At 47.4% G+C, this 26,850-nt stretch overlaps 1 protein-coding gene across 2 annotated transcripts in view; it reads left to right on the top strand.

Annotated features, from left to right (window-relative positions):
* Scn11a (sodium voltage-gated channel alpha subunit 11) overlaps positions 1 to 26,850 on the top strand; it is a 70,278-nt gene that overhangs the window by 11,092 nt on the left and 32,336 nt on the right. For both annotated transcript variants that reach the window (NM_019265.2, XM_039080974.2), the window contains 11 exon segments: positions 620 to 712; positions 2,849 to 2,977; positions 5,006 to 5,100; positions 8,481 to 8,654; positions 9,944 to 10,010; positions 12,642 to 12,783; positions 14,623 to 14,820; positions 15,662 to 15,835; positions 22,865 to 22,994; positions 24,522 to 24,760; positions 26,266 to 26,445. In NM_019265.2, coding sequence (NP_062138.1) covers positions 620 to 712; positions 2,849 to 2,977; positions 5,006 to 5,100; positions 8,481 to 8,654; positions 9,944 to 10,010; positions 12,642 to 12,783; positions 14,623 to 14,820; positions 15,662 to 15,835; positions 22,865 to 22,994; positions 24,522 to 24,760; positions 26,266 to 26,445 — 1,621 coding nt within the window.

Genomic DNA, 26,850 nt, shown 5'->3' with positions numbered 1-26,850 from the left:
CCGTACACCTAGTTCCTGGAAACAGGGTCTGTGGTAGGAACTCTTAATTCAGGAGTACAGTAGAGAAGAACTCTCTGGAGAAGGAGGAAAGGAAGCAGGAAGGCGAAGAGGAGGGCCCAGCAGGTAGTGCTCCTGCTTAGCGTGCATCAAGTTCTGGGCTTTGCCCTCTCATGCTGCCACGGCCGCCGCAGGGGATGGGATGAGGATAAACCAGTGATGGCTGCAGTTTCAGCTAAGTCTGCCTGAGTCTGACTCTGTGGGGAGTCCCTAGATCACACGGCACCTGGATCTCAAAAGTCCAGGCTGGCCTCAGACTCTCTCTGACCCAAGAATGATGTAGAACTATTGCTGTTCAAGGTGCTGAGGTGTGAGCTGCCATGACTGGTTCCTGCAGTGCTGAGGACCCGCTGTGCATGCTGGGTAAATGCTCTTCCAACTGAGCTACAAACATTCCCGACCCAGGGACTCAGGGCGGGTTAAATCTACCTCCGAGCCTTCTTTAGAGGTCCAGAGGCTGCTCTCACAGAGAACAGATGTGTTTGTGCGCAAGCTCAGAGATCCCCACCACAATGGCAGTCTGTCGCCTCCTGCGGTGTCTCGCCTTAACGGGTCCTGGCACAGTCTTTAGCATGTTCATCATCTGCACGGTGATCATCAACTGTATGTTCATGGCGAATTCTATGGAGAGAAGTTTCGACAACGACATTCCCGAGTGAGTATCGTCCCTGCGTCCACAAACCCCGAAGTCTTGCTGAGGGGCTCAGAATGAGGCTCCCTTGGTAGAATGCTTGCTTGAAACCCTTGGTTCTGTCTCCAGCACTGCAGAAGCAGCACAGAGGTTCACACTGTGGTCTCAGCACTTGGGAGGTAAGGCTGGAGGATCAGAAGGTTCAAGGACATCTTCGGATAGATAATTGAACTTCAGGCCAGCCTGGGCTACAGTAAAACCCTTCTCCAAAATCAAAACCACAAAACCAAAAAAATCCCCAAATACCTCGCCCCCCGCAACCCCCAAAAGTATGCTTTAAAGAACGAGTGTCTTAAGTTGGAGATGAGCGGGGGTGGGGGGGTGGGGGTATAGGAGTGGATCTCACTTCCCCAACATAAATGCTGGGAGAGCCGATTTTATTTTTGTAGATAGAAAAAAAAAAGTCTTTGGAAGAATTTAAAGTATTTGTGGTAAACGGCACACACAAACTTGTCCTGATTTATTCTTTGATAATTTCATAAGTGAATGTGTTTAGATCCTATGCCTGCCCTCCAACCATATACATTTCTTGTGTCTGGATTTTAAATTCTTTGTGTTCACAAAGCTTTACGAGGATCTAGTTTGATAGATATATGACAGTTTACATGGTAACTATAATTACGCAAAGCCTCTAGCATTTTAGTGTTAGCATCCTCACAGCCATCATTTTATATAAAGTTACTTTTAGATTGTTATTTTTTTTCCCCTCAGGATAGATGGTTAGAAATGGCTTTCCTGGATCAAATATGTGTCACAACGCTTTTAAGTATGTGTTCATATTTTATATTTGTGTCTTGCTCATATAGTTAATATATCTACATTTTATATATATATATATTTTTTTTTTTTTGGTTTTTTTTTTCGGAGCTGGGGACCGAACCCAGGGCCTTGCGCTTCCTAGGCAAGCGCTCTACCACTGAGCTAAATCCCCAGCCCCTACATTTTATATTTTAAGCACATATTCATATACCAAATATTTTCTGAAAAGTTTGTATCAGTTTATTCTGCCACCGTAAGTACTAGGAACCAATCAAATCACATTTTACATTCAAAAGTTTCTGTGGTCAAATGTTTATCTTCTTAGCCAGGCCTGGTGACAGAAGCCTGAAATTCTTCCTGGCAGTCAGGAGATGGAGCAGGATGGTCAGAAACTTGAGGGAAGCCTGGACTGCTTAGTGAGACTCCATCTAAAAAAATGCATTTAAAAATTACACATATTTCATGGTGGCTGGGAAGAAGGCTCAGCGGACAAAAGGTCACTTGCTGCTCTTGAAAAAGAACGTGGTTCAGGTCCCAGCATCCACATCGGATAGATCACAACTGCATATAGGTCCAACTCTCGGGGAATCTGACGGCCTCCCCTGGTCTCTGAGTAACCTGCATGTGTGTGCAGTGCCCACATGTGTACACACACACACACACACACACACACGCCTAGGTAAAGGTAATCTTCAAAAATAGTTCTTTATATGAGTCACGACAGGACTTGTCATCCCAGAACTTTGGAAGCAGAGGCAGAAAGATTATGAGTTCAAGGTCAGTCTTGCTCACATAGTAAGATTAAGTGAAATGAAAAAATTTTTTAAAAAAATATTTCCTTACACTGGGAATTGGCGTTTCAATTTTATTACCAGCCTTTGTGTGGTACATCACGCTCTGTCTTTTACTTTCAACTCTTATTTTTCTATACTTTATTTTCATTTACATATTTCAGGTGTACAGTTTTGCTTGCATGTGTGTCCGTACACCACATGGAGGTCAGAAGAGGGCACTGGATCCTCAAAATTAGAGTTACAGACAGCTTTCAGACTCTGTGTGGCTTCTGGGAACTGAACTCAGGACCTCTGGAAGAACGAGCAGTTCCCTTAGCCACTGAGCCATCTCCCCAGCCCCTCTCACCCTCTCTGTTTGTAGCCTTCTCACCAGCACTTGACTACAGGCATGCACTGCCAAGCTTGGTTCATGTGGCACTGGGATTCGAACTCTGGACCTCATGCATGCTTAGGCCAATACCCACCTCCAAGGCCCATCCCTAGGTGGCTCCTCTCTTTCCCCGTCATTTATCATATTCATTCTTTTTGTGAATGATTTGCTTTGTAGATACGTCTTCATTGGGATTTATATTTTAGAAGCTGTGATTAAAATATTGGCAAGAGGCTTCATTGTGGATGAGTTTTCCTTCCTCCGAGATCCGTGGAACTGGCTGGACTTCATTGTCATTGGAACAGCGTAAGACTGTTAAAGATTTTTGTGAGAGGTACTTGGGGTGGTAGAGGCATCCCTTCCCTTCCTTTGGGGCTCTGTGTGGATCTACAAGAGCAGCGTGGCCTGGGGTTGTGTGGATCTCTCAGCGTAGAAAAGGTTGCTTCAGAGCTACACCAGGAAGTCACTGGCCAGAGGCATTTTCCCCCATTCACTTGTGCTAGGCTCTGTAAGCACAGGGTTGTAAAAATAAAACACAAAGTAACAAAAGAGCCTCAGGAGGCTCACAGCTCAGGAGGAAAGAGAGGATTAATGTTAGTTACAAAGTGCTTGGCGGGATTAACATTAGTTACAATGTGGTTGGCAGGTTACCAGGGCAGGGGCTGCAGTACCTGTGTAGGAGCAAGTAGGGAGAACCAAGGACTCTGGGAAGTATCTTTGGCTGCTATGAAATCACGAAGAGTTTCGGTCCAGAAGTTTATTAGTTTGGGCTTTTAAGTTTAATGTTGCGTGAATTGTGGTGGTGATTTCCCACTTGGGGGCCTTTGTGTTAAAGTCCAGTGTGTGTGTGTGTGTGTGTGTGTGTGTGTGTGTGTGTGTGTGTGTGTGTGTTTGGGGGATGATGGCAGAGTCTTATTGGTAAGGTGGGAACAATCACAGGTCTTAAAAATCAAGCCAAGGAGTTCATTCAGTCTTTCTGTGGAGGGTGGGAGCCGGGAAGCTGGGAAGGGTTTTAAGTGAGAGAATGGGTGTACGCTTTTTGTTTGTTTGTGTTGTTGTTTTTTTGAGACATGGTTTTTGTATGCATACACTTGTGTGAATGCTTGTGGAAGCCAGAGATTGATGTCAGGAACATCCACCTGCTCTCCCATCTTATTACTCAGGCAGGCCTCTCAGTCAAACCCAGAGCACACGGATGTGGCTGCTCTGCATGCTCTAGGGATCGCCTGCCTCTGCCTTCTGACCACGCCCACCCAATATTTACATGAGTTCTGGGGATCCAGACATTGGAACCCAATTATGCAGGGAAAGCATTTTAAAGACTGAGCTTCCTTCCCAGACCTCCCACCCCACCCAACTTTTCATACTACAGGATACATGTGGAGGTCAGAAGACAACTTCTGGTAGTCTGCTCTCACCATCTGTCTTGTTGAGACAGGATGGCTCTTGCTTCTGTTGTACCACATATTCCAGGCTAGCCGGTCTGTGAACTTCCCAGTGTTCCTCCTGTCTCTGCTTTCTGTAGGGCCATAGGAATTCTGGAACTACAGATGTGTGCCGCTATGCCTGGATTTTTATGTGGGTTCTGGGCATTGGACTCAGGTTGTCAGGCCTGGATAGCTAGTAACTTTACCGTCTGAGCCACATCCCCAACCTCAGGGGTCCATTTTGAATTAGTTGTAGATGACTTAGGAAGAGTATTAAGATTCTTTCTTAAGGAAAACAAACAGTTTTGACACCTGAGTGATGTAGTAAATACAATAAATCACGCCAGCGTGACAGTAGTGCATCCATCTGTTGGAGGTGTTTGTGCCAGCCATTGTGGTTAGCACTTGGCCTGAGTTTTACTCATTTCAGTCACAGATGGTGCTAGGGGTGCTATTTGGCATTCGGCTCAGAGTTTAAGTTTGAAGACCACAGCTTGCATGCCCTGACTGTTGAAGATGTCCTGACTCAGAGATTAGGAGCATAGGCTCCAGAGCAGGGGTGGGGTGGGGGCTGGGGGTGGAAGGGCTCAGTTGGTAAAGTACTTGCTGTGCGCATACAAGGCTCCTGTGACTGATCCCAGCGCCCACATAAAAGCAGCTGTTTGTGGTGGTTTGTGCTTGTAATGCCAGCTCCAGTGAGGCAGAGACAGAAGGATACCATGCTTGCCCACCAGCTAGCTCAGCCCACTTGGTAAGCCCTGAGTTCAGTTAGAGACCCTGTCTCAAAATAAAAGTAAAGTGCACAGTGACTGAGGAAGACACCTGCTGCTGATCTCTGGCCTCTGTGGAGACGAGCAGTGTTGCCACACTGAGCAGCCCTGGGCTCTCCCTGTGTTTTGTCTTCTAGGATCGCAACTTGTTTTCCGGGCAGCCAAGTCAATCTTTCAGCTCTTCGTACCTTCCGAGTGTTCAGAGCTCTGAAGGCGATTTCAGTTATCTCAGGTAAGCCTGGCTCTTAGGTAAAATGCTCTCTGGCATTGAAACATTTCTGAACCAGGCAGAGCACAGGATGTGTGTGTGGCGGGGAGTGAGGGAGAGATGACTCCATAGTCAGGAGCGCTTACTGCTTTCCCAGAAGAACTGGGTTTGGTTCCAAGTATCCCTGTTGGGCAGTTGACAGCCAGTTATCTGGTTTTGCTACTGTGGATGACCCTGCCTTAAATATGGGTGTCAGATATCTCGACTGTACGTTGACCTCAGATATGCATACACCTAGGAGTGGTGTGGCAAGATTGTATGGTGGCTCTGTGTTTGTGTTTGAGGATCCTCCATATTGATTTCCATCGTGTCTGCACTACATTTATATTCCTACCAACAACATACAAGGGTTCCTTCTCCCTCCACAGGTGGCCTTAGTAGTTCCCCTCTTGACTCTTTCCCTCTCTTCTTCCCTCCTTCCATTTTCAACCTTTGGTCCTCCTCCATTCCCATTTCTTTTCTCCCTCCCTCCCCCTCCCTACACCATCCTTTCACCTCCCTCACACCATCCCACCCACACCATCCCTCCCTTTCCCTCAAGCTATCCCTCCCCCTCCCTCACATCATCCCTCCCCTTCCCTCACACCATCTCCTTCCCTCCCTCCCTCCCCCTCCCTTACACCATTCCTCTCTCTTCCTCCCTCCTTTATTCCCCCTCTGTTTCCCTCCCTCCCTCACACCATCCCTCCTCTCCCCCTCCCTCCCTTCCTCAGGCCATCTACCTCCCTCCCCTCCCTCCTCCTCTCTCTCCCCTTCCTCCAACCCTCTATAGGGGTATCCAGAAGCAAACCTCCAAGCAGTGACTCCTGCACTGACGCACTCATGTCCCCTCAAAAAATGTGTTTTTCTTTCAGTGAACTTTCAACTTGCATTTCCCTTACGGCTAAGGGTTCTGAGCATTTTTTTTTTCATACACAGACCAAGTGTTTATTGTTCTTTTTGAAATAACAGGAACCAGTCCCATTCAAAAGAATTCAGCATGCATTACTCCTCTGAGGCTGCATTTGAGGCACTGGGAGTTTTTTAATCCCCTGGGCCATTAACACAACCAGAATTCAGACATGGCCAGTCACCAAATGCACTTCTCACACTGACCTACTATGGAAAAGTGATTTAAAGAAAAGTTCGATTTGAGAAAAAGGGCTCGATGATCTGAAATTTTTCCATGTCTTCTGGTTAGGAGTGTATCAAATCATTCTATGACAGCATTGTTCTTTAAAGTATGGTGTGAAAAATTAAAATACATATGAACTTATTTTAAATGTTTCTTATTTTAGGACCGTGGTTTCTACACAGAGAAACACAGTCTCACATAAACAATAAATGACTAAATGAATGATTAAATATTTATTTTTATTGAATTCGTTTGCCCACTTAGTTGATTTTATGAGTGCTTAACTTTTTGAGTTCTTCTTAGCTTCTCCACCCCCGTTCCTCTGTCAGCTGCACTGGCAGAGGTCTGTCCTGTTCTGTCAGCTGCCTCCCTCCCTGCCTGCCCCTGTCCTGTGCTCTTGTTCCTGGACCAGTCTTCCGAGCCCTCTGCAGCTTTTCACCACCTACATATGCACTGAGAATGATTTTCCTCAACTTTTCTCTGACAGATTCACAGGTTCAGGTCTTACAGGAAGGTCTCTAATCCACCTTGAGTAGAATTTTGTGCAGAAGTACAAACTGAGTTTTGACATCCTGTTTGTGGACCTCCAGTTTTCCCAGCATCGTGTGTTGAAGAGTTAGATATTCCTTATCTGATGTTTGTCTCTGACACATTGTCAAAGTGAGGTGACTATACTGGGGTGGCATTATTTCCCGAACCTGCGTTCTGCCTTGTTGGTGACCATGAGTCCTCTGGCTGCCTCATTACTATGGCCCTGTCGTGTAGTTTGAGATCAAGTGTGGTGATTCCGACATCACTGCTCCTCCATGCAGGACCCATTGTTTTGGTTGTTGGGGGGGGGGCTTCAGTGCTTCTGTAGGAATCCCAGACCGTCCAGGGGCAGTGTGTTTATAGCTTGAAGTCTGCAGGGCGAAGGGGGATTTAGGCTCCGTACCAGACAGCTTGGTGAGGAAGGGAACCTCTAAATGCTATGGATCAGGGCTTTGCCTATCCTTTGCTTGAAGACCCAGCCTGAGACGTTTGCCAGTGCATCTCAGGATAATCAAACTCCTTTGTGTCCTTGGTATCTTTGCCGTGGATGTCGCTCATGCTTACTGATATTTCTCCAGTGAATTGGTGAAAGGGAAGGAGAGAGCCTTAACATCACTGACGGTCTAAGCCACTCCTCTGGGACATGTCTGTTGCGGTAAAAATAAAAATCCGTCGGAACGGTTCCCGCCTGTACCCTGGGTCTCGCTCCCTCACTCGTTCTGGCTCCAGCAGGCCATTGGACTATCCATAATTTATCTCTAATTAGTGTCTCTCCCAGCGGCTTTCTGCTAGCCGCCATCTCTCTGGAACCAGCTATCTGGTAATCAGGGCTCTAGAAGTCCAGCATGGGCTGGCCTATTGAGGCTCCCTACCATGGTCTCTGCCCACACTCCCAACAACCCAGTAAAATCAAGATTCAACAAACCACAACCCAACAATCAGATTTATACGTTAAATTCTCAATCCATAGTACATCCACACAATAAACTCACAACCAATTGATAAGGATATAAACCGCCCAACTAGATAAGATAAATTTGCCTACAGAAATCCATTCCAGCTACCTTGGCAATTCAAGACCACTCGGATCTGGGTCATCCTTCCCTGTCTCCATCTTGATTCTCCTTCCCTTTCCTTCTCTCCCCTCTTACAAAAGCTTTGTCCCCACCTTATTTGACCTAACGTGTTAGCATTCACCTGCATAATGATGTCAACCTACACATTTCCACTATTTAGATTTACCCTCCTCGCCCTAGCATGCACCTCTGCTTCTGCACGGAAGCCTCACAACCCTTCCCGTGCCTTGACAGTTGTCAGTAATTACTAAATGTTAACTACACATCTGTGTCATTCTCCAGTGTGGGCTTCCTGTGGCCCCCAGCCGTGGAGGTGTCTTCACAGCCAACCCCAAGAGAGTCTCCTGTATCTGTTTGACATGGTCCCCCACCCCCAAGTTTCCTCACAGCTACTCAAAGCAGCCCCGAGGCAGCCAAAGAGCAGGGGTGAAGACCTAGGGCTCAGTGCTTTGGTATGGTAGCTAAGGATAGGAACTCAGGGCTTTAGAACCATAAGCAGGTCACCTCTCAGCGTCCAGCCTGCAGCCGACAGCCCTCAGGCCTTTGCTGAGCCCTTCTTGGCCATTGCCTATGTCTGGTCGGGGGACTGAGGGATGTGTCCCCCACATGCCTCTTGCCCTCAGGTCTGAAGGTCATCGTAGGTGCCCTGCTGCGCTCGGTGAAGAAGCTGGTAGACGTGATGGTCCTCACTCTCTTCTGCCTCAGCATCTTTGCCCTGGTCGGTCAGCAGCTGTTCATGGGAATTCTGAACCAGAAGTGTATTAAGCACAACTGTGGCCCCAACCCTGCATCCAACAGTAAGTCCCCGCTGTTTACCCTTCGTTTTTGTGCATGGTTGACTCCCATCAACTCCCCACTCCTATGGTCTGATTAGTCTGTGCTTAGGAGCAAGGCCAGACTGTCCACCCCGAGACACATCACACACACACACACACACACACACACACACACACACACACCCTCATTCTTTCACACACACACATCTCATTCTTTCATACACACACACACACCCTCATTCTTTCACACACACACACCCTCATTCTTACACACACACACATCTCATTCTTTCACACACACACACCCTCTTTCTTTCACACACACACCCTCATTCTTTCACACATACACACACACCCTCATTCTTTCACATACACACTCATTCTTTCCCACACATACATCTCATTCTTTCCCACACACACACACATCTCATTCTTTCACACACACACACACACACCTTCATTCTTTCACACACACCCTCATTCTTTTACACACACACTCATTCTCCCCCCCACACATCTCATTCTTACACACACACACCCCCTCATTCTTTCACACACACACCCTCATTCTTTCACACACACACACACCCTCATTCTTTCACACACACACCCTCATTCTTTCACACACACACACACACCCTCATTCTTTCACACACACACCCTCATTCTTTCTCACACACACACACACACACACACACACACACACACACACACACACACGCTGCACAGAGAATCACCTCACTCTTCCAGTTTCTCTGGAAAAGGGAAATCTGGAAGCAAAGTCCACAGAGCAGCAGCTGCTGCCTTTTCTTCCATTCAGACCTCAGCTCACTGCCATGCTTCTCAGAGTGAGTTCAGAAATACCTGGATTTGTCCAGAGGGAACCAGAAATTTCTAAGACCCTTCCTTCCTCTCAAGTATTTATTTATTTTGCAATGCCAACATTTCTTCTGTGCCCACCTCCATTGCCGAGAGCTCCAATTTACCCCTGTTTAGTGAGTCCTGAACCTCGTGTTGCTGTAGTCTGCTCACACCGGTCATAGCTGAGTCTCGTCTGGTTCAGCCCAGTGCTGGCCTCCGTTCCACCTGTGGGTGAAGGGGAAGGTGATGACAGTGACGGCCCATCCTCCCATCTCTCTGCCCCTCTTTCCTTCCTTCCTCTTCTCTCTCTAAGGCTCTATCCCTTGTTAGGTGCCCGTGTTGACCATTTCAGAGAATTAAAATGCATCTGCTTGAAAAGTAGTCTGACTTACTATTTGCTAGCGTTCTTCATGTTAGCATTCTCCTTCTCTGTGGCTTTCTTCTCTTAGAGGATTGCTTTGAAAAGGAAAAAGATAGCGAAGACTTCATAATGTGTGGTACCTGGCTCGGCAGCAGGTAAGAGGTCTAGGCCGTGTCCTTCCCAAGTCAACCCCTCCGAGAGCTTTTGGGATATGAGCACATAGTCTTCACATATTAACTAGTAGCAGTGGGAGTCTTTAAGGATAAGTTTCCTGTGTCAGAGCCAGTTTGTTCATCTACCTTAGTTTTCCATTATCGTTTTTTAAAATTTTATTCATTTCTACGTGTGTCTGTGTTTTGCCCGCATGTATGTGCACCATGTACATACAGTGCCTGTAGAGGCCAGAAGAGGGCGCCAGATCATCTGGGAATGGAGTTCCAGGTGGCTGTGTGCCGCCACGTGGGTGCTGGGAATGGAAGCTTGGGTCTCTGGAGGAGCAGCCAGTGATGTTAACTCCATCTCAGTCTCCTAACTTTTGCTTTTAAAGTCAAAGACTCATTAAATTCCCCTCAAACTTAAGATCCTCCTGCCTCAGCCTCCCAAATAGCCGGGACTATGTGGGACTATGTGGGACTATATGTGGGACTATGTGGGACTATGCATCCATGTCTGGCTTACACAAGCTTAGATTTGTGTTATTTAAATGAAAATTATTTCACAGCTGGGCAATGGTGCCACATGCCAGGCAGAGGCAGGTGGATCTCTGAGTTCAAGGCCAGCCTGGTCTACAGACCAAGTTTCTCTATGCAGAGAAACCCTGTCTCAAGACACACCCCCACCCCAAATAACAACAAACCGTCTCCAAGTGTGGTTAGCAGGTTTCCTTCCAGTTATGTGGAATTGGTAGCTCACAATAAATATGTAGAAAATTCAATGATATTTGAAATTTGTGGACTGGATCTTTGAATCTTTCAAAGGTGAGTAGCTAAATAAATAATAGTACTATAAGACCCCGAAAGGAAAACCTCCTTGTTTGAGCACAAAATATGCTATATTAATCCATAAGAAAGCAGGCAATATTCTCGAGGGGAAGCTACAGATTGGTAAGACATTCTCCCAGGTATTTATTATGAAAGATACAGGTGGATGAATGAATAAATGAATGTGTGTTTCTCTCTCCATGGAAAACTAGAAGCTTAGAAAGCTAATTGTTAACTGTATCCAAGTAGGCAGGACCAAGGGACTCAGGAGGGAGACCTAATAACTATTATGCATATTTTTCAGGCTACAAAATTCTTACTTTAAATTATGCAAATCACCATTGTCTCAAAGTTCATTCTTTTTCTGTTCTCTAATTTCATTTTTGTTTTTCAATTTCTCTTTTCTTTCTTTGTCAGTGTCATGCAGTATATACTGAATTTTAGGGGTTTCCCATTGCCCTCCCTCTCTCTGCTCCTTCTCCCTCTGAAACATGTCTTTTTTCAATATGTCCCCCTCTGTCCTTTGTGGTGTGTATGTGTGGTATGTGTACAGTGTGCGAGTATGTGTGGTATGTGTGCGATGTGGGGTGTGTGTGTGTATGTATGTGGTGTGTATGTGTGTGCTGTGTGTGTATGTGTGTGTGTATGTGGTGTATGTGTGTGGTGTATGTGTGTGGTGTGTATGTGTGTATGTGGTGTGGTGTATGTGTGTGATGTAGTGTGTGTGCATGTGTGTGGAGTATGTATATGTGGGGTGTGTGTATGTGTATGTATGTGGTATATGCGTGTGGTGTGTATGTGGTGTGTGTGTGTGTATGTGGTGTGTATGTATGTGGTGTGGTATGTGTGTGGTGTGTATATGTGTATGTGGTGTGTATGTGTGTGGTGTGTATATGTGTATGTGGTGTGTATGTATGTGGTGTGGTATGTGTGTGGTGTGAATATATGTATGTGGTGTATATGTGTGTGGTGTGTATATGTGTGTGGTGAGTATATGTGTGGTGTGTGTATGTGTGGTGTGTGTGTATGTGATGTGGTATGGTATGTGTGTGGTATGTGTATGTGTTATGTGTGTATGTGTGTGGTGTGTGTAATGTGTGGTGTGAATATGTGTATGTGGTGTGTATATGTGTGTGGTGTGTATGTGTGTGGTGTGTGTATGTGTGGTGTGGTATGTGTGTGGTATGTGTATGTGGTGTGTGTGTATGTGTGTGGTGTGTGTATATGTGGTATATGTGTGTGTGGTGTGTATATGTGGTGTGTGTGTATGTGGTGTGTGTGTATGTGTGTGGTGTGTGTATATGTGGTACATGTGTGTGTGGTGTGTATATGTGGTGTGTGTGTGTGTGTGTGTGTGTGTGTGTGTGTGTGTCCCACTGAGTTTAATTAGGGTTGCAGGAACACAGCTGGGAGGTTATCTACTGGAGCTTACCAGTGGCTGTGCCCCTTCCCCAGCAACCACTAACTGTCAATCTTTCCTCATGGAGAAGGTGGAACCTCTTGAGGGTTTCCATGCTGGGATGTTGACAGGTCCCATCTTGTGCTGGTTCCCACAGCTCCTGGGACATGGGTTTTTATATTGCTATAGTGCCTTGGATCTGCATTTAATCTTTCAGTGAACACCTAGCTAATATGATTTCATCATTAATCCCTTGGGAGAGTCAATGAGAGTCCTTGAGGGGACGTCAGGGAAACTCAGCAAGCAAAGGGAGGTGTGGGGGGATAGCCATCCTCTGTTTTCTTAGGGAGTTGGGCTGGGGGCAGGCAATCTAATCTTTTCTCGATTCCTTTGTCTCTAACATCTAGACCCTGTCCCAATGGTTCTACGTGCGATAAAACCACATTGAACCCAGACAATAATTATACAAAGTTTGACAACTTTGGCTGGTCCTTTCTCGCCATGTTCCGGGTTATGACTCAAGACTCCTGGGAGAGGCTTTACCGACAGGTTCCTATTTATGTTCTAACTCCCCTCTGTCTTACCAACCCGTGTATTGCTTACTTAAACCCACCCACCAGCTCCTCCTTTGTCATCATCTGAATCGTCTCTACAACTGAATCGTGCTTCAGAAACTGTGTCAGAAAATCTAAGACAATGAAACACCATGCTGGAAATCAGAGCACAAACAAATCTTTTTCTTCATGCATTTCTACCCTTAAGGTTCTCTCTCTCTCTCTCTCTCTCTCTCTCTCTCTCTCTCTCTCTCTCTCTGTCTTCTCTCTCACTGTCTGTCTCTGTCTCTCTGTCTCTCTCTTCCCCCCTCTCTGTCTCTCTGTCTCTCTCTGTCTCTGTCTCTCTCTTCCCCCCTCTCTGTCTCTCTTTCTGTCTCTCTCTGTCTCTGTCTGTCTCTCTCTTCCCCCCTCTCTGTCTCTCGTTCTGTCTCTCTCTGTCTCTGTCTCTCTGTCTCTCTGTCTGTCTTCCCTCTCACTGTCTGTGTCTGTCTCTCTGTCTCTCTCTTCCCCCCTCTCTGTCTCTCTCTGTCTCTGTGTCTCTGTCTCTCTCTGTCTCTCTCTGTCCCCTCTGTCTGTCTGTGTCTGTCTCTCTGTCTCTCTGTCTTCCCTCTCACTGTCTGTCTCTGTCTCTCTGTCTCTCTCTTCCCCTCTCTCTGTCTCTTTCTGTCTCTCTCTGTCTCTGTCTCTATCTTCCCCCCTCTCTGTCTCTCTTTCTGTCTCTCTCTGTCTCTGTCTCTCTGTCTCTGTCTCTGTCTCTCTCTCTGTCCCCTCTGTCTGTCTGTGTCTGTCTCTCTGTCTCTCTCTTCCCCCCTCTCTGTCTCTCTCTGTCTCTGTCTCTGTCTCTCTCTCTGTCCCCTCTGTCTGTCTGTGTCTGTCTCTCTGTCTCTCTGTCTTCCCTCTCACTGTCTGTCTCTGTCTCTCTGTCTCTCTCTTCCCCTCTCTCTGTCTCTTTCTGTCTCTCTCTGTCTCTGTCTCTATCTTCCCCCCTCTCTGTCTCTCTTTCTGTCTCTGTCTCTCTGTCTCTGTCTCTGTCTCTCTCTCTGTCCCCTCTGTCTGTGTCTCTGTGTCTCTGTGTCTCTGTCTCTGTGTCTCTCTCTCTGTCTCTCTCCTCTGTCTCTCTCTCTCTCTCCTGCCTTTTCTATTTTGAAAGCTCGCAAACATCACTGAGAGAGTTATGGACGGTCAACTCATGGAGATTGGCCTCCCTGTGAATGCTCGGTAGTTCCACTGCAAGAGAGGACACTAGGAGTTGCTGTGTCACCAGGAGGCCAGAAGCGGTGTGTGTCTTGCCTTTTGGCTTTCCTGATCACAGTGGACCAAGAGGAATTATCGTGGGCCACACAGGGGTCACTTGCACTTGCAGGTTTTGAGATCACACACGCATTTCTTTCGCAAGGTGGTGTAGCACTCATTTGTCACTTACACTCTTGACGGTGCAGTTGGGGCTGGAGAGGTGGCTCAGCCGTTAAGAGCACTCGATCCTTCTGGGTGAAATTTCTAGCAGCCCATCGTACAGCTCACAACTGCCTATCACTCCAGCCCTAGGGGACCTGACATCTTTTTTTTTTCCTGGCTATGCACACACAGCACACACTATCACAGACGTACACACAAAGATTAATAAATCTTAAAGAAGGAACCATGTGGTCGAGTTATAAAACATTCCAAAATATCTCATATTTTAAGTACGTTTGTGATTCTGTGTTCGCCTCATAGGTAGCTGCCCTGGGCTATGGTTAGACCCTCCTGCTGGAGATCTGAGCATCTGCCACTGTATCATCCTGTTGAACTATGGAAGGTGCAACAGATATACGCTGTGTTCTGCCCCTTGCAGATCCTGCGGACCTCTGGGATCTACTTTGTCTTCTTCTTCGTGGTGGTCATCTTCCTGGGCTCCTTCTACCTGCTTAACCTAACCCTGGCTGTTGTCACCATGGCTTATGAAGAACAGAACAGAAATGTAGCTGCTGAGACAGAGGCCAAGGAGAAAATGTTTCAGGAAGCCCAGCAGCTGTTAAGGGAGGAGAAGGAGGTAGGACTTAGACAGTGGGACCTGCTCCAGGGGTCTTCGGGAACCCAGAGATATTGTGAGGGAGGTTGAAGGTCGCCTCTTGGGGCCAGGTCTCAGCCCTTTAGTGCCCTGTGATTTACTGAGAATTTGAGCCCTTTGCAGGATGGCTGTGTTGCTGCTATTCTCAAACTGGTCTGAACATAGGGTTCTGTAGAATGTGGTCTCAATGATGATTAAATTCTGGAAATGGGTACGATCTAGAACGAAAACCAAATTATTGGCTCCAGAATGTAACTTATTTATGTGCAAACTTAGGCCCCTTATGTTGCAAACCTTCTTATGTAAATCCAAAGGTGTTTTTCTTCAGAACCTTCGCTCAGGGAGGGCTGGGGCTCTACCGGAAGTGGTCTTGTTCCTCCCTTCCTGGAATCCCATCCTGGAATCCCATCCCAACTGCGTGGCATCCCAAGAAGTTTCCCTGCCATTACATTCCCTCCTCCGTTCCTAAGATTCTCAGGGTAGTAACAATAGTTTTACACTCTGCTGTCTTCTGCATACCTCAGAATCTCATGGTAACTCTTCAGCATCCCCAGGCAATAAATACCCAGTCCCTAGCGCATTCTAGGTGTGCTAAGGATTGGTCCTGGGGAAGCATTGGGAGAGTTAACCCTGCCTTGGACACCTGCGAGGCCTGTGTGAAAAAAAACCAACCAACCAAACAAACAGAAACCAAGCCACTCCCCAGATAAATGACAGCCCAGCTACACATTCAACCAAGGTGAAGGGCCACCTACAGGGTTCAGTGTGATGGAGAGAGGGGAGGTATAATCTGTTCATTAATTGCTTTTCCTCTCTCTCAAAGGCTCTGGTTGCCATGGGAATTGACAGAAGTTCCCTTAATTCCCTTCAAGCTTCATCCTTTTCCCCGAAGAAGAGGAAGTTTTTCGGTAGTAAGACAAGAAAGTCCTTCTTTATGAGAGGGTCCAAGACGGCCCAAGCCTCAGCGTCTGATTCAGAGGACGATGCCTCTAAAAATGTAAGTCTTCTCCCAGGGATCAACAGTATCACCGTGCCTCCGGGGGAATGGCTCTGCATCAGAACGATGAAGGGACGCTCTTCCTTCGCTTGTGGGCACACTCAGCCGTCTGTGCGGTGATCCCGGTATATATGTGAGCAGTCACAATGTGTGACCACGTCACCATGACAAAATTCCCAGTGGAACAACTTCAGGGACTAAAGAGGTATTTCGGTCCAGGTTGAGGGACTTCTAGTACGTCCTGGCAGGGGAGGTATGGCTTCAAGATCGACTCAGACTGAGTTAGCATGAGAATGAGGCAGCATGGTGACTGGTCAAATGACCAAGGAGCAGAGAGTTGGAACAGGAGGTATGGCCTTCAAAGCCCATGGTAGCCTATTCGAGTCAGCTAAGCAAAATCCATGGTGGCTTATGTCAGTCAGCTAAGCACCATGCTTCAGCGGGCCTGTGACCTCCCAAAAGTAAGACCAGGGTCTGGGGACAAAGTCCTTGGGTACACGAGCCTGTGGCCATTAGATTTTGGAGGCAGCCTAAAGGATAGAAGGCAGAAAGAGACCAGAGTCGGACCTTCAGACAGGGCTGTGTTATTAGCACACACAGTGAGGGACAGTATTTCTTCTGCAGGAAACTGAAGGGTCTGTCAGGGACAAAACTGGCTGCCCCCTTCTTAGTGGCAGGAGTTGGTTGGGGGGTGGGCTTGGGAATGAGGGAATTGTCACAGCCGTGGGGTCGGCTGTGTATCTCTCCTGCACTCTCTCCTTCCCGAAATTGTTTGCCCAAGGTGAGGTGGATTATTTTTCAAGACATTTCTTTCTGTGCTCACCAATGAGCTGGGCAAAGTCATCTGTGAACTAATAGGAATGGGGCGCACTCTCATTCCAAACCCTTAAAAAAAAGCATAGCAAGAGGTAAGGAGAGAGGGCATCAAAAGAAGCAGGTAACAGGGTGTCAACTCTTTAACTGTTTTGAGGTGAGGTTGGTTGCTGTTAAAGGGGGTTAGTTAAGGAGCGTGTCCTCTGGTCACTTAGCAGGAGAGTTTTAACTTCATTGACTGTCGTTGGATCATGTGATTGCTGTCACATATTCTTGGAGAAACTTTAAACAAATACTCCTTAGAGGATTCTAGACAGTTGATTTTGTTGCAGAGAAAAACTGATGGCCCAGGAAGGTGGACGGAGCGGGAGGAGTCGGGGTGGGAGAGCCAGAGTGAGCCTGAGGGATGAAATGGGTATGGCATTGGCTCAGGGTGATGGTGACCAGTCCCTCTACCAGGAGTTCTGCACCACAGTGAGCAGCAGAGGCATCAGTAAGCTGCAGGGCGTCAGAGGAAGGGAGTCAGAGGAAACAGAGGACTCATGTTAAACATTGTATCTGGGCCGGGTTTCTCCACAGCATCTGAGAGGAGTTTTTCTACTTGTATCAGGAACAGATGGAGCTGCTGTAGGATGAGATCCACCGGAAAAGCTTATGTGGGACATTTTGTTTGGGTACTGGGGGCGGGGAGTTCAGTGAGTAAAACATTTAAAAGACAGTGTATGTATGGGGATAGTAAGAAAAGGCAGGATCAAAGGGAGGAGACACAGTGGGAGGAACCAGCAGCTCTCACACAGGAGGAGGCTTGTGGCTGACCTCCTGTCTGCTCCCTGTGCCTCACCTCAAGCTAGTTTGGGTTTGTCGGTGTGGAAGCAGCATCGCTTACAGAGGACAGTGCGCACCCTGAACAGGTCTCTTCTTGGCAGCAGCCAAAGAGTCCAGGCAGTTCTGGAGGGTGTTAAGCTGAGTGTGTAAGACATGGGTTCTGCAAGGAGGGCTTCAGTCCAGCTTCAGTTCAGTCCTGTGAACAATGCCTAGAGTGGCGAACGGAGGGAGGAGTTGATGTGCCATGTCCCGTTAGAGTCCTCTCAAGAGTCATTTTTGTGACCTGACTTCAGTGGGTTGTGGGCACTGATCTCTCCTAACTGCTTCTTTCTCACTGACAGAAATCCCAGATCTCAGGAGGCAGAGGCAGGTGAATCTCCAAGTTTGAGGCCAGAGTGGTCTTTAGAGTGAGTTCCAGGATAGCCAGGGACACACAGGAAAACCTCAAAACACTGAAAAGAAAAATGTAAACACAGTGAGAGTAAACTAGCAATCCCTGCCGGGGATAGTGTACCCCCCATCTGCACATAACATCTTTACCCTGGGCTGGTTTTTTGATGGGTTTGATGCCTTCTCCCTGTCCCAGAGTCGTGAAAGGAGGCTTTGGAAAAAGCTCTTAGACAAACACGATCAGATCCAAAGCGGATAGGCCACATCTCATCTCTAGAGCTAGCTTTTCAGTGAAGTAAAAAGTGTCAATTTTCTGACATTTTCTATGCTCAAAAGACATCTGAATCCCTGTGAGACTGAACCCAGTGATCTAAAGTAAGTATGTGTGTGTCTGCAGACAACCTGAGAAGCTCAAGTATTTTCCCCTCTCATGAAGACACCAACTTGTTAATAATACAGTTACCTGTAACACAGAGGCCAGCAAACAGGAAACTATTAAAATACAAGCCAACGTATCCAGGCTTGTCGAGGAGGAAACAAAGACATCAAAAACACAGGCATGGGGCTGGAGCAATGGCTTAGAGGTTAAGAGCACTGGCTGCTCTTCCAGAGGTCCTGAGTTCAATTCCCAGCAACCACATGGTGGCTCGCAAGCAGCTAAAATGAGATCTGGTACCCTCTTCTGGTGTTCAGGCATATATGCAGACAGAACACGGTGTATATAAATAAATAAATAAATAAATAAATAAATAAATAAATAAATCTTTAAAAAAAGACCATTAGTTTTTAAAAAAAAGATACAGGCAAAGGAATCCTGGGAACAGAAAGCTCCATATCTCAGTTATAGGAAGTGGGCACAGAGACCCGGCAGACACGTCTGGCATTCAGGCTCTGGCGTAGTGGGAGTTAAGTGGCCGGGATGGGAAGGGTTAAGATGATCTGGGCTTTAATGGGAGGAGGGGCCTTGAACTCCAGTTCCTTTTTATCACATTGTCTAAATGAGTTTACACGTTAAAAATGGAGATTTATGAATTGGGGCTCCCGGTGGTGGGCGCCCACTGTTTATTGAGGCCAGATGGGGACCAAGAGCTGAACTGGTGAAGATGATCTGAGGTCCGCCAAGTGGAACTTCTTAAGATTAGCTACAGACAGGCAAGGGCGTGTCCTTTAGCGCAGGCATTTTGGGAAGGACAGTGTGGCTGTTGGCTCGATCTGAAGCTAAGCCCAAGGCACTGGAGTACAGGTAGGTTACCTGAGCAGCCGTTCCTCATGGAGAGGAGAGTGTGTTATGTGGACAGGAAGGAAGTGCACTGTGCCACCCAAGGTAGCCGGAGGCTGAACCCCATGGAGTTAGGGTATTAGAGTCTGTCTGTCTGTCTGTCCCTGCATCTGTCTTATTTCTATATCTATATATAAACACATTAATTTTAGTCCATCATTGGTTAAAGATTGCTAGGGACCAGTGATCATAATTTTGCTGTGGTTTTGACTTGCTGTGCAATGGGACAAAGGGGTTTGGGGCTATTAGAGGAAGTGCTTGAGGTGAGGCCCTGGGACATGGATAAGGCAATGAAACCAACAACATCCCTTTGGTACAAACCAACCTAGAAATGACCGGAGTTGGAGGAATGGTAGTGAGTTAGTAGCAAATCAGAAAAGATGCCCAGGAGAGTGGTGTCTAAGCCCAGTGGGGTTCACCAGGCAAAAGGAAGAGCAGGTGTTGCCGGTGCAGAGATTAACATGTGCCAAGGCCTGGAAGCGAACAATGCCCATTAAAAAGCATGTGTGTGTATGTGCATGCACATGTGTGTGTGCGTATGGATGCACGTATGTATGTGGGTGCTTTCGGATGTGTGTGTTTGTATCTGTGTGCATGTATGTGTGTGCCTCTGTGTGTGTGTGTGTGTGTGTGTGTGTGTGTGTGTGTGTGTGTGTGTGTTTGGGGGATGGTGACAGAGTCTGTATTGGTAAGATGGGACCAATGACAGAAGGTCTTAAAAACCAAGCCAAGGAGCTCGTTCAGTCTTTTCTGTGGAAGGTGAGAGTGGGGAAGCTGGGAAGGGTTCCAAAGGGACGCAAGAGATGTTTTTTTGTTTCTTTTGTTTTGTTTTGTTTGTTTTTTGTTATTTGTTTTTAAGACACAGTCTTATTATGCAGCCCTGGCTGTCCTGGAGTTTGCTCTGTAGACCAGGCTGGTGTCAAATTCACAGAGATCCATCTGCCTTTGTCTCCTGAGTCCTGGGATTAAAGGCGCGAACCACCAGGCCCGACCGGAGACGTGTGTTTTTAAAATCTCAGATGTAGGTTGATACAAAAATAACTGTGATTTTGCACTGTTGACATTTACTTGCTATTGGAATGCAATCTTAACAAGCAAAGATCTTCTTCTATGCATCGTTTTAACGCTCAGCTCCTGCCTTATGCTTTCTTGCCAAATATTTCTACTTGCTGTGCATTTTACATATAACTTATGCCAGTGTCATCTCGACCTTCCTAACGCCGTGGCTCTTTAACACAGTTCCTAACGCTGTGGCGACCCCAACCATAAAATCATTTCATGACTACTTCATAACTGTAATTTTGCTACAGTTATGAATCATAGTGTAAATATCTGTGTTTTATAGTGGTCTTAGGTGACCCCTGTGAAAGAGTCATTAGGCCCTCAAAGTGGTTGTGGCCTACAGGTTGAGAACCCCTGCCTTATACTATGGAAACAAAGTTAGGCCAAATTTCTTACTTGATTTCAAAATGGGTCACAAAGCGGCAGATGACTCATGACATCAGTGGCCCACCCAGGGACGACCCCAGTGAACGTGGGATACAGTGGCGGCTCAACAAGTCTTGTAAAGGAGGCAAGACCTTGGAGACGGAGAGCTTAGCGGCCAGCCATGGGAATTAACGGTGGTTGATTGACAGCCGCCATCACTGCCTGTCAACTATCAAATCCCATCCTCTTCCAACTTGAGGAGAAGTGACCAGTGGGCTCAACATGAACATTCAAGGCTGTTTGGTATTTGAAGTACATTGGAGAGCTGGAACAACTCACAGTGGGTGCCTTGTGAAAATCCCAAGAACATGTTGTTTTGAAGCCTTATGCTCCATGATGACGACGACAGACCATTTCTGTATAGAATTTTGACATCTGAGGAAGAGTGGCTCTCCTACAGACAATAGCCAGTGATGACCAGTGATCACAACTCACTTTTTTGAGCCAAACCTGCCCTAGGAAAAGGTCCCAGGCGCTCTGTGGTAGTCTACTGCCTGCGTGATCCTCTTTAGTTCTCTGAAGTGAAATCATTACATCCAGGGAACATGCTGAGGAGAGGAGGTGCGTGTGCCCCAAACCGCACCGATTGCCCTTGGCATCGGCCAGCAGCAAGGGCCCAGTTTTCCACAACGCCTGACCACATGTCACACAACCCACCCTTCGAAAGTTAAACGGGTGGGGAATGAAAATTGTCTCATTTGTAGCATTCACCCAATCCCACAGCCTACCATCCGGTCCTCAAGCATCTTGACCTCTTTTTGCAGGGAAAACGCTTCCACAACCAGCAGGGTGCAGAGGAGGCTTTCTGAGAGTACCTGGGACCCCAGAGCAGAGATTCCTCTGCCATGGGGATAAACAAACTTAGCTCTTGTTGGCAAAAACATGTTGATTGTAATGGCTACTATTTTGATTAATGAAGGTGTGTTTGAGCACAGTTATAATGGTTTAAAGCTCACGGTCTAGAGCTGAAATTTCCCTTTTAACGAGCTAAACACATTGAAGAGAAGGAGTTGGAGGAGAGACTAGAGGAAACCAATTAAGACGTTGCCACGGTAACCCAAATAAGAGGTGGCAGCAGCCTGCACCAGCCCCCCACCCTAGTCCCCCCACAGAACAATGTGTAACTTTTCCTGGAGAGAATAAAACATCTTCTTACCCAGGTAGGGCATCAATGACAGACCAAAGAAAGATTTCACCTGAGCCTAGCTTGGTGAGCCAATAATTTTATTGGGCTTTCTTAGAGGCACATGGGGGACTCTTATGACACCTGTGTCATTGAAAAGCCCGCCTCAGTGTGGGTGATGCCTTGCAGAAGCTGTATCTAAGAAGTGTCTACACAACTGTGGCCAACCAGTCTGCTCTCCCCAGCACCTGTCTACTAATTTTATAATTCCATGGAAGCAGCTCATCGACATGGCTCAGGGTTAAGGGAATACACTCCCAAGCCTGACCACTTGAATTTAATTCTCAAGACCCTCATGGAGGGGTAGGAAGAGAGGATCCATCTCTTCAAGTTGCCCTCTGACCTCTACTCGTGTGCTGTGACACACGCAGATGCAAGAAATAAGAAAATACTTTAAAACCCACATGACTGCGCCTTGCGGACCCTTTAGCTTTCCAAATCGCTTAAACCTTGGGGGCTTCCTTAGCTCTCCGAGTCTCAGAAGACTCCCTTCTCCTTCTGGGAGGGAGCCCTTGAATCTGTAGGAAACAGCCAAGAGCAAGGATGAGGAGAGGTAAGCAAACTTACCCACAGGAGGCGGTGCCGGGCAACTGAGTTGAGTAGGGCTTGCGGCTTATTGGGTGATTTGTTGAGAAAAGAGAGGACGTGCGTTAGGGGTTGGAAAAGATGGCCAGCTCCATTTTGGATGCATGGTGTCAAGCTGCTTCTGGGGCCTCCCAGACTAGATACGGAGTGGATCATCTGTCTGAGGAAAGACAGGAATGAGGTCTGGGTGATCCTCGCTAGTAGAATTATTCTTGTCACTAGGGTGGAGAGTATTTTGTTTGCCCTTTGTCAAAAGTGGAAAAGTTTCTGTAGGTCAGACCGTATAGGAACATTGACTGATCAAATCCTACTTCTCTGGCCTGTTCCACATGGGCAAAGGAAACCGATTGCCTGATTACGGTATCTGGACCTCTCCGTATAAAATGCTCCTTATCGTGACGTCCTTATGAAATTCGGGGAGTGTCAACTCCCACCTTTAGAAGGCTCCCCATGCTTTCTCTTACAGCCACAGCTCCTTGAGCAGACCAAACGACTGTCCCAGAACTTGCCAGTGGATCTCTTTGATGAGCACGTGGACCCCCTCCACAGGCAGAGAGCGCTGAGCGCTGTCAGTATCTTAACCATCACCATGCAGGGTAAGTTCCGCATTGCCAGGAGAGCCAACTTCTATGATTTCTTTATCTCCCTTATCCCCAGTCCCTCCACACAGGAAGCTTTCTGGGACCACCTCGCTGTACCACCTGCAAAGACAGCATGCAAGAATGTGGCTTGATCGAAATGGGCCTTCCTGGGAGATATGCTATCCCCAGTGGGCTGCTAGGTCGGGGTTGGCTAGAGGTAGGAAGAGATTTCAGCCTGAGAACACAGACAGCACCTCACAAGCAGGCTGGCCAGCCTCAGGAGGTCTGAATGACAGACAGTAGCCAACAAGGCAGCTTGGAAGACCTTACCAGGAGGCAGCAGTTTTTCTCAAAGTTAGAGCCAGGGATCCTGCATGGGACAAACAAGACCGTATAGACAGACCAGCCAAGACTCTGTGCTAGCCCTGGTTGACAGCAAACAGCGGGCAGCCCCAGGAAAGGTCAAGACCATCAACAGCTGGGAGTAGATGGGGCCTTTCACATGCATGAACTATCACATGGCCTCTCTTGGCCTGCATGAGTCTTTGAAATGGTTCCCAGCAAATCAGGACTTACAAGCACCTGAGGGCCTGGGCTCAAGTAGCTGACAGAACACCAGTGACAAAATAACATGACAGAGCAACTGAAGGAAGAAAGGGCTTATCTGGGCTCACAGTTCGAGGGTGTACTCCATTATGACGGGGAGGAGGGCATGAGAGGCAGCTTGTCACACTGTGGCTACAGTCAAGGAGAGAGAGGGAGAGACGGAGAGAGGGAGAGAGAGAGAGAGAGAGAGAGAGAGAGAGAGAAAGGGGGTGGGTAGGAGGGAGGGAGGGAAAGAGGGAGAGACAGACAAACAGAGAAAGAGGGGGAAAGAAGGGAGGGAGGGAGAGAAAGAGGGAAGGAGGGAGGGAGGGAGAGAGACAGACAGAGAGAAAGAGGGGAAGAAGGGAGGGAGACAGACATACATAGACAGACAGAGAGAAAGAGGGGGGAAGGAGAGAGGGAGGGAGGGAGGGAGGGAGGGAGGAAGAAGAAACCAGTTGCTGGTGTTCTCACTCTCTTCATTCAATTCAAGACTCCAGCCTGAGAAATGGTGCCTTCTATGTTAGAGTGGGTCTTGCTGCTTCCAGTAATCTAGGAATTCCCTCGCAGACACACCCAGATGTTCGTCCCCTGGTATTTTCTGACCTTCTTTTCTTCTCCTCAGCCCTGGCATCCCTTGGCCAGGTTTAAAGCTGTCACCGTGGACTCTCTTAGAAAGCAGAGCTCATGCTCTGTCTCTCTCACGGGTTCATAGCCAATCAGTGTCGGCCTCTGGACCCCGTCTGATGTACTTGACTTTGCCACATGCTGGCTGTGCGCAGAGGTCATTTCCCCTGCACAGCGCTTGGCGGGAAAAACTTCCTGGTTATTCCAATCAGTGCCCGCTCGATCAGTCAAGTATCACAAAAGACCCTGGGAAGGAGGGAAGAGGTAGGCAGAGAGCGGCCGGGCTGGTTCAGAGCAAACACTTGATTGTTCTTCCGTTCCATTTTCCAGAACAAGAAAAATTCCAGGAGCCTTGTTTCCCATGTGGGAAAAATTTGGCCTCTAAGTACCTGGTGTGGGACTGTAGCCCTCAGTGGCTGTGCATAAAGAAGGTCCTGCGGACCATCATGACGGATCCCTTTACTGAGCTGGCCATCACCATCTGCATCATCATCAATACCGTTTTCTTAGCCGTGGAGCACCACAACATGGATGACAACTTAAAGACCATACTGAAAATAGGAAACTGGGTAATCTTGGGCTCTTGTAAAGCATAAAAGAATCTCGAGTCGTTGCTCCTTTGAAGTGTAGGCGTTCCCGGTAGCCTCACCCAAACTGCAGCCTTGGCTTCCTTAAATGGGATCAAGGCAAGAGAGGAGTTTGGGTCTGAGTTCTGCAGGGTCACATCGCCAGCTTCCCTCGGGCCTTCTAAAGGTCTCTTTAGCCATGTAGGAGAAGGAAGAGTAGACAGTCCTAAAAGAAATGTTCTGGGTGTTAAAAAGGAAAAAACAATTGAGAAGCTGCTAAACTGGGGCTGGGTGTAGCTCAGTTGGTAATGTGTGTGAAGCCTTGGGTTCAATCCACAGCACCGCCACATACATTGGGTGTGGTGGTGCGTGTTTGGGATCCCCGCACTCAGCAGTTAGAGGCAGAAGGATCAGAAGTTCAAGGTTATCCTCACTCACATAGCAAGTCCAGTGCTAGCCTGGGCTACATGAGACCCTGTCTCACAACATCTGTCCCTCCAAGAAAAAACCATCTCCAGACACTCATGGTAATGACCTCCATGGTTCTTCATTCTGGGAATACCGAGTGTCACAAAACAATGTAGATTTGGTATCTAGATAAGTTCTCAGAGAAGATGAGCCAAGCCCGGAAGATGTAAGTGGATGTCAGAGAGAGAGAGAGAGAGAGAGAGAGAGAGAGAGAGAGAGAGAGAGAGAGAGAGGATGGAGTGACGTCCTGGATGTCACTGGTTCTTTCTGAACAGAGTGAGTCTCAGTCACACTGGGAAACCCCAAGGTAAGGAGGAAGCCAAGCTTTGAACGCTTGCCCACTTTCTTTCATGGTTCCTGTCAGAGGCAGTTTTTTTTTTTTTTCCCCTCATGGGAAATTGAGTCTCTCATATGTCAGAAACAACCAACGGTTAGTCAGTGGATGCTTTACTCTAATTAGTAAATTTACTCTAATTTATTCTAATTAATGGATTAATGGGTTAATATCCAACCTTCTTCTAAAGTTCCACTTCTCTTAATTGTAAAAAAACCCAAAACAAACCAAGCCATACATTTTAAATTTTAAAATAAGGAAACTCTCCAGCTTTATGTATTTTCTTGGGGAGGGGGGCTAGCGAGACCGAGCGGGAGGAATGGGGGAGGGAAGTGGGTGTGGGGGAGGGCAGCGGGAAGGAAAATGAACAAGAAGAGTATATGACATTATGTAGAGAAATGTTACCTAACACACTGCCTTGTATGATATCATAAGAAGTTAGCAATAAAAGCAGTTTAAAGCAGAAATGTAGCTAGAGGCAGGATCTGGGTGTCGGGGGCACAGACCCCGCCCCTGCAGTCAGCAGACCTGCCATTTAGCGCCTCCTGGTAGATGCAGCTGTGGTAGTGCAGTGAGGCGTCTGGGCCTGTGTGCCCTGTGCCTGGACCTTAGGTTGGCCTCGGCCACCATGCACAGGAACCACTGTGGGTCCCTCAGACCGTCCTTCAGCAAAGCTAACTTCCTCCTGTCCTTTGTCCCATTGAAGGTTTTCACGGGAATTTTCATAGCGGAAATGTGTCTCAAGATCATCGCGCTCGACCCTTACCACTACTTCCGGCACGGCTGGAATGTTTTTGACAGCATCGTGGCCCTCCTGAGTCTCGCTGATGTGCTCTACAACACACTGTCTGATAACAATAGGTCTTTCTTGGCTTCCCTCAGAGTGGTAAGGCGCTTTCTTTCGTTTCGTTTTTACGTCTTAAATTTACTTTTAGCGTGCGCATGCGTGTGAGTGCATGTGTGTATGTGTGCAGTGTCACAGGACATCTTGTAGGAATTGATGCTCTCTCCGACCCTGTGGATCCTGGGGTTCCGACTAAGGTCAAGAAGTGCCTTTGTCGGGGTTGGGGATTTAGCTCAGTGGTAGAGCGCTTGCCTAGCAAGCACAAGGCCCTGGGTTCGGTCCCCAGCTCCGAAAAAAAGAAAAAAAAAAAAAAAAAAAAGAAGTGCCTTTGTCCACTGAGCCATTTCACTTGTTCCATTCTTTCCCCCTCCTTTCCTTCCCTTCCCTCCCCTCCCTTTCCCTCCCTTCCTTTTCCCTTCCTATTCTTTTCCCTCCTTTCTCTCTTCC

This window comes from Rattus norvegicus, chromosome 8, assembly GCF_036323735.1.
Source record: "Rattus norvegicus strain BN/NHsdMcwi chromosome 8, GRCr8, whole genome shotgun sequence".
NCBI classification, from domain to species: domain Eukaryota; kingdom Metazoa; phylum Chordata; class Mammalia; order Rodentia; family Muridae; genus Rattus; species Rattus norvegicus.
This window is presented reverse-complemented; position numbering and strand designations above follow the sequence as displayed.